Below are 13,013 nucleotides of genomic sequence, written 5' to 3' on the forward strand. Positions count from 1 at the left end.
TAGTGATGTTTGTGCATGATCACCGGGGTAGTGCATGATCACCGGGGTAGTGCATGATCACCGGGGTAGTGCATGATCACCGGGGTAGTGCATGATCACCGGGGTAGTGCATGATCACCGGGGTAGTGCATGATCACCGGGGTAGTGCATGATCACCGGGGTAGTGCATGATCACCGGGGTAGTGCATGATCACCGGGGTAGTGCAAAACACACAAGATAGGGGCCGACCTTTTAATCCCCTTAAACATAATTTTCATGGACTAAGAGGATAGAAAGGAGCTGTTTGATTCCCCCTTTCAGCAAAATTATATATGACGGAAGGGAGTGCTTGATAACTGATATGAAAATATGAAAACATCCCATGGGCCAATGCCCGGCAGGGGGAAAAAATCGAGAACACCACTGTGCCAATGACCGTACATCGGAAAAAATTTAACCCCCCCTCCTGCGCCAGTGACCGTGCATCGGAAAAAGCAAAGCGCACGGTCATTGGGGCCATTTCAACTACTGGTGTGTCTAGGGTGAGGTGTGTCTTGGGGGCGAGGCTTGTCTAAGGTGAGGTGTGTCTTGGGAGCGAGGCTTGTCTAGGGTGAGGTGTGTCTTGGGGGCGAGGCTTGTCTAGGGTGAGGTATGTCTTGGGGGCGAGGCTTGTCTAGGGTGAGGTGTGTCTTGGGGGCGAGGCTTGTCTAGGGTGAGGTGTGTCTTGGGAGCGAGGCTTGTCTAGGGTGAGGTGTGTCTTGGGGGCGAGGCTTGTCTAGGGTGAGGTGTGTCTTGGGGGCGAGGCTTGTCTAGGGTGAGGTGTTTCTTGGGGGCGAGGCTTGTCTAGGGTGAGGTGTGTCTTGGGGGCGAGGCTTGTCTAGGGTGAGGTGTGTCTTGGGGGCGAGGCTTGTCTAGGGTGAGGTGTGTCTTGGGGGCGAGGCTTGTCTAGGGTGAGGTGTGTCTTGGGGGCGAGGCTTGTCTAGGGTGAGGTGTGTCTTGGGGGCGAGGCTTGTCTAGGGTGAGGTGTGTCTTGGGGGCGAGGCTTGTCTAGGGTGAGGTGTGTCTTGGGGGCGAGGCTTGTCTAGGGTGAGGTGTGTCTTGGGGGCGAGGCTTGTCTAGGGTGAGGTGTGTCTTGGGGGCGAGGCTTGTCTAGGGTAAGGTGTGTCTTGGGGCGAGACATGTCTAGGGTGAAGTGTGTCTTGGGGCGAGGCTTGTCTAGGGTGAGGTGTGTCTTGGAGCGAGGCTTGTCTAGGGTGAGGTGTGTCTTGGGACGAGGCTTGTTTAAGGTGAGGTGTGTCTTGGGGCGAGGCGTGTCTAGGGTGAGGTGTGAGTGTTTCGACTTTATCCCTAAACTTACGCTGACGTTAAGCGCATAAACAGCTCCCGATGCGAACATTTAATTATAGTGAATTTAACTTTTTATTGTTATTAACATCTTTATTGACAAAATTAATAACAATTTTACCTAATCTGAGGAATTCAAGTGAGGATAATGCTGGTATTCACTGTCACACAGGACAGAGGGTCATACACAAGACAATAGGTCTAAACTGTAGGCTGAAGTACATATATATCATGGTTACAATCAATGTTTTAATGTATGGATATGTGAAAACAACTTTCTATTGTGCACTGCCACACAAGGGCAGGGATGGGTTCATAAGTGATGCAGCTTAGAAGTAATATAAATGAAAATTGTTCTTCATTCTTCAAAATGGACAAGCAAATTTTGGATAAATTGTTAGGATTTCGTCCAGAACACCTGAGTCAATAAAATAGTTTGAATTTAACTGACGATGAAAATGCTGTTCGTTATGGTCATTTGCCTGTAAGGTTGACCTTCCTGCTGCAGGTGGCGACGAAGGGGTACGTGGGTCTCGGGTTCTCCCCCAACGGTGGGATGAAGGGCGCCGACATGGTGCTGGGCTGGGTGGACGACTCCGGGAAGGTCTTCCTGCAGGTGAGTGTGGCCAGAGAGTCTGTGGTATTGTCTGCGTAGCTGGAGAGACATGTTGTGTCAGTACTTGATGCTCTGTACAACTTTAGCCAATAAATATTATTTCGTCATGTGAGTTTTGCAAGCTATTGTCTCCACATGAATGGTTCATGCATCAGCTAGGGGGTAAGTAAAATCTCAGTAATTATGATTAAATTGCAGAAGGAATCCTTACCATATGAAACAAGATGCACTCCTGAATGTCTAGTTTTGGTTGATTACACATTAACTAAGCAGCAGTTCGGGGTTGGTGACCATTAGGAGAACAGCTTCATTGTGCCGCTAGCGTCTACTGTATGGGCGTCTACTGTATGGACGTCTACTGTATGGACGTCTACTGTATGGGCGTCTACTGTATGGGCGTCACCTGTATGGGCCTCTACTGTATGGACGTCTACTGTATGGACGTCTACTGTATGGGCGTCTACTGTATGGGCGTCTACTGTATGGACGTCTACTGTATGGGCGTCTACTGTATGGGCGTCACCTGTATGGGCCTCTACTGTATGGACGTCTACTGTATGGACGTCTACTGTATGGGCGTCTACTGTATGGGCGTCTACTGTATGGGCGTCACCTGTATGGGCCTCTACTGTATGGGCCTCTACTGTATGGGCCTCTACTGTATGGGCCTCTACTGTATGGGCGTCTACTGTTTCCACGTCCGAGTCAATGGAGATCAAGAAAGCTGATGCTTCTCTTCTCAGCCCATAGGCCGCTCCTGCCTCTGACCAACAAACGCCTATGAGGACAGTGTCAAACCTCCGGAAATCGTATAGTAACAGCAAGTAGCAGTTACGTGTCTGTGTTGAAATTGCCGGATTCGAACTACTAACCTGCACAACTCGTCCTCAGACCAAGTCCATTCCATCAGCGGTCGACCCCAAAGACCTATTCATCCACTTTAACATGCTGTTCATTCAAAATACGAATTTTCTCATATATAAATTGATAGTGTTAAACATTCGGATACTGTGTATATTTAGGCATTGGTTACATTAGACTAGGTGTTTAGGTTCTGTTGGTGATTTTTGTTATTTTGTAGTATGTGGGTGTAGCATTTACAGAGTTGTGGTATGAACAAAAGTCGTCAGGGAGCAACTCGTCCTCACACTACAGCCCGTCCTCCAAACAAAGACCTAAAGTGATTCCATGCACCAGCCAAACCCCCTGTTTATGAATGAAAAACGGTTTACACACGACTCACAACAGATTTCGTTCGAACACTTCCGGAGCAAGTTCTTCACTGTCGAATTTTGTTCCAATCACAATGCTATAAATGCTTCACCCACGTACTACAAATATAAATAATCGCTAACAAAACCTAAACACCTAACCTAACCTAACCTAACCAAACCTAACCTAACCTAACCTAACCTAACCTAACCTAACCTAACCTAACCTAACCTATGCCTATATATGCACAATATAAAAGGGAAACACACAAAACACATTACAGTAGCCTATCCATGACAGACAGAAACAAAACAACACAAATAATCCGGAGAAAGCAAAACATAAAAATACAATACAGAAACCCAAAGTACACCACCATAAGCCTGAAGGACCTACAGCAGACATAACAAGCAGGAGGCAAGAGCAAACAATGCCACGCCTACCCATAGTTCTCTGGAACTCCGCCACCGGAAACTGGAGGCAATACCCCTCCCAAATAAGCATCGTAGCAGGATGAACAGGTGCACGAGGACGCTCCATCATATCTGGAATCCCGGACATAAAAACATGGGCACTAGGCACCCAAGCAATACATGGGCACACAGGAATCGTCAACTGCCGCTCCCACTTTGAGGGCGCATTGCGAGCACAAATACCTCTGAAAACAGCAGCACAAATAGTCTGAGGGTCCAGGTCAACATCGCCAGACACAGCCGCAGTGAAATCTTCTCATGAAAGAGATTCAATTGAGAAATAACAGCCACCGAGCAGGCAGCAGCAAGGTGACCCGAGAAACCACAGCGAAAAGACGTGCGAGGCTGACAAGCATAGTATATCCGGATGTAATACCCCCATGAGCTGCACCGAGGATGGAATATCCGACCGCAGCTGCATCCCTAGAGTGTGGATACTAGTTCGGACGCCCTTAAGCTTCCCTGGAGGAAACCATATTGAGCCTCACACTCAAGACAGCACCAAACTGCCCAAAGTAACGCCGCAGCAGCTCCTCCGGGAATTCAAGGGGCGTACCATGCATGCTGACAAAGGTGAGGGCGCCATTGCGGTCAGAGATGAGCACCATACCGGCAGCGTCCGGCAGGGGCAAAAACCGCCCCGTGTAACGGCGTAGAAATTCCCTGTAGTCGACCTTGTGCGCATACTTCACAATAGCCCGATGTGATGACACCAATTCCACACCATAGATCGCCGCCAAGGAAACACGCAGCATTTCACACATTACTAACTCCACGGCTGGATAGACGGCCCGTCCACTAAATTCCAGGCCCACCGAATGAGCCCACAAAAAGGGGAAAGAGGGCCCCTCATCACACAAACCACGTCAACGAAAAGACAAGCGTCCACCAACCACCACGCACGCTAGGCAACTATTGGAGTACAGGCGAGCACCTCCTCACCCCTTGCCGGCTGGCGGAGAACCCAACGCGAATATATAATAACATTTTGAGGTTAAGCCTAACAGAAAACAATGAACCTAGTAAAATAAATGGCCAATGTCAAAGCCTGAGTAACTTTATTGACTGAACGGTAGGATTATGTTAGCCTATATGGTGGAAAATCTTTATTAAATTACCACACAGAAGGCACAATCACTTCTTCCAAAATCTCAACACGTGTCACCACTGAAGCCTCCCAGAACATCAGTACGTTCTCCTGCACCATATAAATGACTCCACCCCCATTACATTGGACGATATATAACCACTTCTAGTGATTTCATATATAAACTGCTGCTCATATCATGTGTTGTTGGGACGCCAGAGGTGTAATCTGGCATGAGTTGCTGACGTGAGTCTTCCCATCACTGACCATTACACGGGGCCCAGTAATCTAGGACTTCATTGACATATCTTCTGGCAAAAGCCAATCTTGCTTCTCTATATTGCTTTAGAAGTTTACCGTTTTTGGCTGAAATCCGGTGATGGATGTCGGCTTCGTGAAGTCGGTTTCACACTGTGCGTCCAGATTGCTGTTGATCCCTGATGGCAACTGCATCATAAAGGGAGACTGACGGTTCAATTCAAGAATTCGCTGGTCTTATTCGGGAGAGGTCTTTCTTGGCCCACCAAACCGACGTCTGTCGTTCAAGTCCCCGAATTCTTCCCACCGCTGCTCTACAGTTAACACTTGGCTTTGTAATTGCGATACCACATCGTTTACCTCAACAGCCGAATGCCAATGCGTAACATTATCATACGTTATATTGTAAACATGAAAAGTCAATAAACTTATAAGCACATATGTAGGGCCATCATTCTTGGTCACAAATCTAAATATATTACATTTTATTCATTGCCTTATTATACTTTCCTTTACATGGCAGAGATAATTATGTAAACAAGTGAGAAGTGGATTGACCAATGAGACTCGTCGTTACAAAGCACCTATTCATTCAAGTTCTAACCCACTACTACAACAACAAATGCGGTGTTGCCATTTTGCATGTTCTAAGGCACTGAGGGGTAAAGAAACAATTTTCCTTGACTGTACCTCATACATTTTTTAACACTGAGTGATGAACTTATCTGACGAAGGCTTCTTCATATTCACATTCACTTAAGTGTTACATGTGTTAACAGGATCGGCATTCTACCGGGTATGCAGTACCAATTATAGATGAGTCTCAGGATGTGGAGCTGCTGGGAGGGTACCAGAACGACACCCACACCGTGCTGAGGTTCTCACGACCCTGGAAGACTTGCGACCTTCAAGCAGACCTCCAGCTCTCCGTAAGTCGCCCTTTTCAATATCACAAATCACTCATCTCATTATATACATTCAGAAAATAATCTTACAAATGTCTCCTCTTGAACCTTCTTATATTTCGTTCTGGGCGTTAGTACAAATATCAGTATTAAAGTGAATATTAGAAGAACTTCTTGGCTATTGCTACTACGGACCGGCCACTTCTCATAAACAAGTTCAAGTGCTTATTAATCCAATACCCAAACCCCGAGTTTATGAATATAAACGCTTTATCTTTATTTATACATTACTCACAATTAATGATGTTCGAACATGTCTCGAGCAGTGCTTCGCTGACGTCTTCTAATCGAATCACACTTCTGTAAATACTTCACCTACATGCTGCAAATAATTGTCAAAAGAAAGCCCATCCTCATAAACAAAGGCCAAAAGTGATTCCATGCACCTGCCACACCCCCTGTTTATGAATGAAAAACGGTTTACACACGACTCACAACCATTCCGTCCTCGACTCAAGTCCATTACATCCAATGGTCGACCCCACAGACGCATTCATAAATTTTTACATGCAATTCATTCAAAATGGGAATTTTCTCAAATATATATTAATATTTTAAGACATTAGCATATTGTGCATATTTAAGCATAGATTAGGTTAGGTTAGATGTTTAGGTTCTGTTGGCGATTATTTGTATTTGTAGTACGTGGGTGAAGCATTTACAGCATTCTGGTTCAAACAAAATTTGTCAGTGAAGCACTTGTTCCGGAATTGTTCGAACGTCATCAGTTATAAGTCAGCCCGTCCTCCAAACAAAGATCCAAAAGTGATTCCATGCACCCGCCAAACCCCCTGTTTATGAATGAAAAGCGGTTTACACACGACTCACAACTGCTGACGTTCGAACATATCCGGAATAAGTGTTTCACTGACGAATTTTGTTCGAATCACAACGCTATAAATGCTTCACCCGCGTACTACAAATACAAATAATCGCCAACAGAACCTAAACACCTAACCTAACCTAACCTATGCCTATATATGCACACTATGCTAATATATTATAATATTAATTTATACTTGAGAAAATTCCCGTTTTGAATGAACAGCATATTAAAATTTATGAATGCGTCTGTGGGGTCGACCGCTGGATGTAATGGACTTGAGTCGAGGACGGGTTGTATAAGTCGTGTGTTAACCGTTTTTCATTCATAAACAAAATGGAGTTTGGCAGGTGTATGGAATTGACTTTGGATCTTTGTTTCAACCCGTCCTCGATTCAAGTCCATTACACCCAGCGGTCAACCCCACAGACGCATTCATAAATTTTAACATGCTGTTCATTCAAAACGGGAATTTTCTCAAGTATAAATTAATATTATAGTATATTAGCATATTGTGTATATATAGGCATAGGATAGGTTAGGTCAGGTGTTTAGGTTCTGTTGGCGATTATTTGTATTTGTAGTACGTGGGTGAAGCATTTATAGCGTTGTGATTCGAACAAAATTCGTCAGTGAAGCACTTGTTCCGGAAGTGTTCAAACGTCAGCAGTTGTGAGTCGTGTGTAAACCGCTTTTCATTCATAAAGAGGGGGTTTGGCGGGTGCATGGAATCACTTTTGGATCTTTGTTTGGAGGACGGGCTGATACAACTGATGACGTTCGAACATTACCGGAACAAGTGCTTCGCTGACGAATTTTGTTCGAAACCTAATGATGTAAACACTTTACCCACGTACTAAAAATACAAATAATCATCAACCGAACCTAAATACCTAACCTAACCAAACCAGTGCCTAAATATGCACAGTATGCTAATATTTAACAATATTAATTTATATTTTAGAAAATTCCTATTTTGGGTGAACAGCATGTTAAAATTGATGATTAAAAAATCGAAAGGCGATTAAAATCGTCTTTGGGGTCGACCGCTTGATGGGATGGGCTTGGTCTTAGGATGGGTTGCAAGAAAACTTAAACACTTAACCAAACGTAATTTAGGTTTACTATATGCTAAATTTTAATATAGAATAATGCTAATTCATATATGAGATAGGCCGAATTGAATTCACAGTTAGTTAGTTTAGTTCATTTATTATGCGCCCCATACTCATCTTGTGGGCGGTAGTGGAAAGGGTTACAGAGGCACATAATGGGCTCAGGGATTGAACCTCACAATGCATTTAGCTAAGCAAGTTACAATCTTGATGAGCTAGTTACAAAATTCAATATAAGTCGTCACATCAACAATGGGTTCGAGATCGACCTCAAGTACAGGTTCTAAATTAAGCAACTGACATATGTGGAGAGCTAGTGTCACAATTGATATGTTTGTCCTGCACACCGCCCCCCATCCAGTGGGCAGTGGTGGATAGGTTACAATCACTCAGTTACTACCTACACAGTACATTGAAGTTGATGACTGTGCCTGGGGTGAGCGGCTGCATGGCAGAGCACAGCCTGAGGACAGGTACCTTCAGCCTGTGTGTGCTTCGCGTTGTAAAATACCATCTCGTCCTCAATTTTTTTATACCTATATATACAAAAGTTAAGAAATCAATTTGATAACTTACAAATTTAGTACAAAAAACCGACTCTTAACAAGAAAAAACATAAATCTTAAATGTAACATTTTAAATTATGGAAACCAAAATATATTCCAACCTAATCCAGTCTAGGCCTAATCTAGAATGACCAAGATCTGATCTAATCTAGTTTTACAGTAGGACTAAGCTAGTCCTAGAATAGTTGAAGTAGACTTTTGAACCTTGCCCATCCCTGCCCTTCCCTCAGGACGAGACAGTGAAGTTGATCTGGGCCATCGCCGCCAACGATCCCACGGACGAGATGACAATGAGGAAACACAGCGAGCGAGGGACGAAGAGCCTCTACCTGCAGTCTCCTGAGCTCGTCTTCCCCACCCCTGGAGGGGACGTGAAGGCCTGGGACCTCCTCTCTCCCAACGTAGGTATCTGCCAGCTCTTCATCTAAGATTAGATTCTCGTAAAAAAATGGACATAATTTTATCTCATTCTGTTTGAAAATGTCGAAGAATTTTTTAAGTCTATCTGTGACGTCCTCTCGTGATATGTGCTGGCTCTCAGCGTTCAAAGACTTTGCAAATAAAATACTTAATTTTATTATGTATTTTCCACAATAAAATTATATAAAAATAGTCAACCTGCCCAGCTGACCACTTTGACTGGTCGCTAGATCAACGGCCACCTTTCTTGCAGGGTTACCACTGGCTCCCCCGACAGTTCAAGTGGTTGCGCACCGTTCCTTCACTCCATCCTCATATCCCAGTTCTGTGTCTGTCCTCATATCACTTCCCAGCTGAATATTGTCATGTTGGCTTAGGGCTTCTGAGACATAAATTACCCTTTATTGTCCCCTAAAGTATTTATTAATATAAAAAAACTTGTTTTCATTAATTTTATATTTACACCGCTACTTCCTAATTTATCTTAGGATAGCTGTCAGGATTTGTATTACCTAATAAATTTAAAACGGCTTTATAAAGTAATTTTTAATGTGATTGTAATATTTCATAAGTTATACCCTTTACTACATCCACGTTTTTTCTATGTTTTCCCAAATCATGTGTGAATTAGCTCACAAATAGCATATATTGTATATAATGTCATCCTCTTTCCACTGTTGATTGCTTCAAATATTTTGGAAAAGAATGAGTAAAGTTGTAAGGTATGATCAGTACGTAGTTAAGATATTTTTCATCAAAAGATAAATTGCTCCAGGTTAGTCTGCCGAACGACCTGACGACCCTGTACTGGTGCAGTATGAACAAGATACCGCCCCTCACCTCCAAAACCCAGGCCATTGGGGTGAGTAGCTAGTCCGAGGTTCCCTCCTGGTGTATGGCTGACTCCAAGGCAACATGATGAAGAAATTCGAGTTATATTAAAAGTTGTCATCTCTTTGTAATCATCATATTTTCTTCATCAATGTTGAGTCAATACTGAGTTACCACTAATTAATGCTGAGTCAGGACCAAGTCAGTGTTGGGGCAACTCTTGAATATAATGATGCCATTTTTGCCATTGTCAATTGCTTCATATATGTTGGAAAAGAATAGGAGTAAATTTAAAGTAAAGCGTAAGGTAAAAAGAGATCAGCCCTTAGCAAAGCCATGTTTCATACAGGCGTTTTCACAGTCTTTGCTTCCTTTATAATTTTATGCTACAATTTTTAGTTTTGACTGCATTCTTTACATATTATGCTATTCCTCATTAATCGATACTCATCCAACATCACGACCTCTGGATTATTGACTTAAATTCATAAGATCCTTACATCAGTTTGCCTCAGTGGCCAGTGCTTTATATCAGTAATCAACGTCTTGTCTCGATGGTCAGCGTTTTGCCACAGTAGTCAATGTCTTGTCTCTGTGATTAATATTTTGCTTCTATGGTCGATCTTTTCCCTCAGTGGTCACTGCCTTCACTAAGTGGTTAATGTCTTGCCTCAGTGGTCAGTGTTTTGCCTCAGTGGTCAGTGTTTTGCCTCAGTGATCAGTGCTTTGCATCAGTGTTTTGCCTCAGTGGTCAGTGATTTGCCACAATGGCCAAAGTCTTGCCTTAATAATTAATATTTTGGATTAATGGTCAATGTTTTGCTACAGTGGTCAAAGTCTTGCCTTAATAATTAATATTTTGGATCAATGGTCAATGTTTTGTCTCAGTGGTCAAAGTCTTGCCTCGATGATTAATGTCTTGCCTCAATGGTCAATGTTTTGCCTGCGTGGCTAATGTCTTGCTTAATAATCAATGTTTTGCCTCCGTGGTTAATGTCTTGCCTTATGGTCAACGTTATGCCTCAGCTGTAAGTTCTTGCCTTAATTGTCAGTTTCTTGCCTATGTGGTTAATGAGAAAACCAGTAGGAGCCACGAGGAGGATTCGAACCAGCACACTTGGTACTCCCAATCACACGCCCTAGACCACTACACCAAGACACAGCCATGGTACTATTCATGGCTCCTATTGATTTTCTCATTGATACATCACATTAATGTGATTTCATTTTGTGTGGGTGGTTAATGTTTTGCTTCTGGTTGAAGCCTTTCCTCAATGGTCAATGTCCACAGTCACAGCTCACATAAGGGGTGGGGGTATCTTTCAGTTTGTCCCATTGATCGAGGAGAAGAACATGCAGCACGTGCACCACATCCTGGTGTACGAATGCCACGTGCCTGACAGTGCCAGGCACTTCGAAAAGTGGCTGGGCATGCCGGGGCTCCAGTGCTACGGCCCCAACATGCCGGTGTCTTGGACCTACTGCTCCATCCCCGTCTTCGCCTGGGGCATCGGAGGGGAAGGTGAGTTACATCATGCGTCAACCCGTCATCTCAATACACCACATTTTATACATCCTTAACGAATAAAATACGTGGTACTAGGGAAAGTTGGGGCTCACAAATATTCACATTAGTAGGTTAAAGGGCGCCTATAAGCAATCAATTTTGTTTTTCTCATCGATTGCTCGTAGGCGTGCTTTTTCCTCGTGACCGTAAGAAACAATTGTTCATAGGCTTAGCTACATTACCCTAAAACTCGGTGATTGTCGGCTTACGTCGACAAACATTTTCCCATGGCCATGATTAATGATTGCTTGTGGGCCTTTTTGCCCTGTGACCATAATAAAACGACTGCTTGCAGGCACAGCTACATTTTTCCATAGAGATCAAACGGCTCCCTTCTGTCGTCCTTAATTTTTTATGATGTCTACAGCCAGTTTTAATCCTCCCAATAAAATTAAATCAGTCCATTTTCAATGATTTCATTTTAATCACATTTTAAATCATATATAATTTAATCCCATTTTCACTGATTTCATATACTCTCATTTCCAAACATTGCTTATTTCTGCCAAATTGCTAGTTAAAGATTACTAATTCAATATAAAAATTAATGCAGTATCACCTTATTCCCACCCATGTTGAGTCAATCATTAACTGCCATTAAGAAAGGAAATAAACTGTAAAATTTCTATACATAATCTTCACACCCTTGTATATGCCCAATTCTTTTTATAAAACTTATATGTTGTTTAATAACTACCTTATTGATATCCCCCTTACTATATCCACTTTTATCATGTCACCTATCTAGAGATGCAGAAAGCCTGAACTTATATGCAGATGAAAAGTCACAATAATGTGGCTGAAAAATGTTGACCAAACCACACACTAGAAATTGAAGAGACGACAACGTTTCCATCCACCCTGGACCATTATCAAGTCGATCATCATTACAATCGACTTGATAATGGTCCAGGACGTCGAGACGTCGGACCGAGACGTCGTCATCTCTTCAATTTCTAGTGTGTGGTTTGGTCAACTAAACTTATATATTGCTTTAATATATTAAATACCCTATTGATACCAACTTATTATACTCAATCATTCACTTGTACCCTTATCTGTAGAATTCAATTAAAGATGGCATATTTGATCCAATTATTTTTAGTAACTACTTGAATTGTAAGAAATATTGTTAGTGTTCCAGCCAAAGATTGCATATTTATACCTAATAATTTTAGTGTATAGCTAAAGATCACTTATTGAACATAGGAATTAATGAAACGGTCTATTAGCATCTCCTATCCATATCCACTTTAATCAAATTAAAGTAATTAACAGAGTTTGGACCGACAAGTGCATTACTCATTTGGCATTAAAACCTCCAAGCCAGTGAGATCATGACTCAAGCTAGTGAGATCATGACTCAATGCCGCATTGAAATCTCCTAGCTTGTCAGAGAACATATATATATATATATATATATATATATATATATATATATATATATATATATATATATATATATATATATATATATATATATATATATATATATATATATATATATATATATATATATTATATATATATATATATATATAATATATATATAATATATGTATATATGTATATATATATATATATAGGGGTTAGGTTAAGGAAAATTGTGATGGTAATGGTATGGTTATAGTGAATAATAACACTTTTCTATGAATATGATGTAAAATGGAATTCAAATCCAGGTGTATGAGGTTAGGTTAAGGTGGGTTACATTGAGCTGATGTAGAGAAAATACCAAATAATATCTCATTTATAT

At 42.1% G+C, this 13,013-nt stretch overlaps 1 protein-coding gene across 1 annotated transcript in view; it reads left to right on the forward strand.

Moving 5' to 3' along the window:
- Window positions 1-13,013, forward strand: part of LOC138355210 (DBH-like monooxygenase protein 1) — a 42,033-nt gene that overhangs the window by 10,725 nt on the left and 18,295 nt on the right. Inside the window, exons 3-7 of the mRNA XM_069310064.1 lie at window positions 1,833-1,940; window positions 5,750-5,899; window positions 8,670-8,840; window positions 9,635-9,721; window positions 11,017-11,212. Of these exons, the coding sequence (XP_069166165.1) occupies window positions 1,833-1,940; window positions 5,750-5,899; window positions 8,670-8,840; window positions 9,635-9,721; window positions 11,017-11,212 (712 nt within the window). The remainder of the gene's footprint in view (window positions 1-1,832; window positions 1,941-5,749; window positions 5,900-8,669; window positions 8,841-9,634; window positions 9,722-11,016; window positions 11,213-13,013) is intronic.

The sequence above is a fragment of the Procambarus clarkii genome, chromosome 66 (assembly GCF_040958095.1).
Source record: "Procambarus clarkii isolate CNS0578487 chromosome 66, FALCON_Pclarkii_2.0, whole genome shotgun sequence".
In the NCBI taxonomy this organism is placed as follows: Eukaryota; Metazoa; Arthropoda; class Malacostraca; order Decapoda; family Cambaridae; genus Procambarus; species Procambarus clarkii.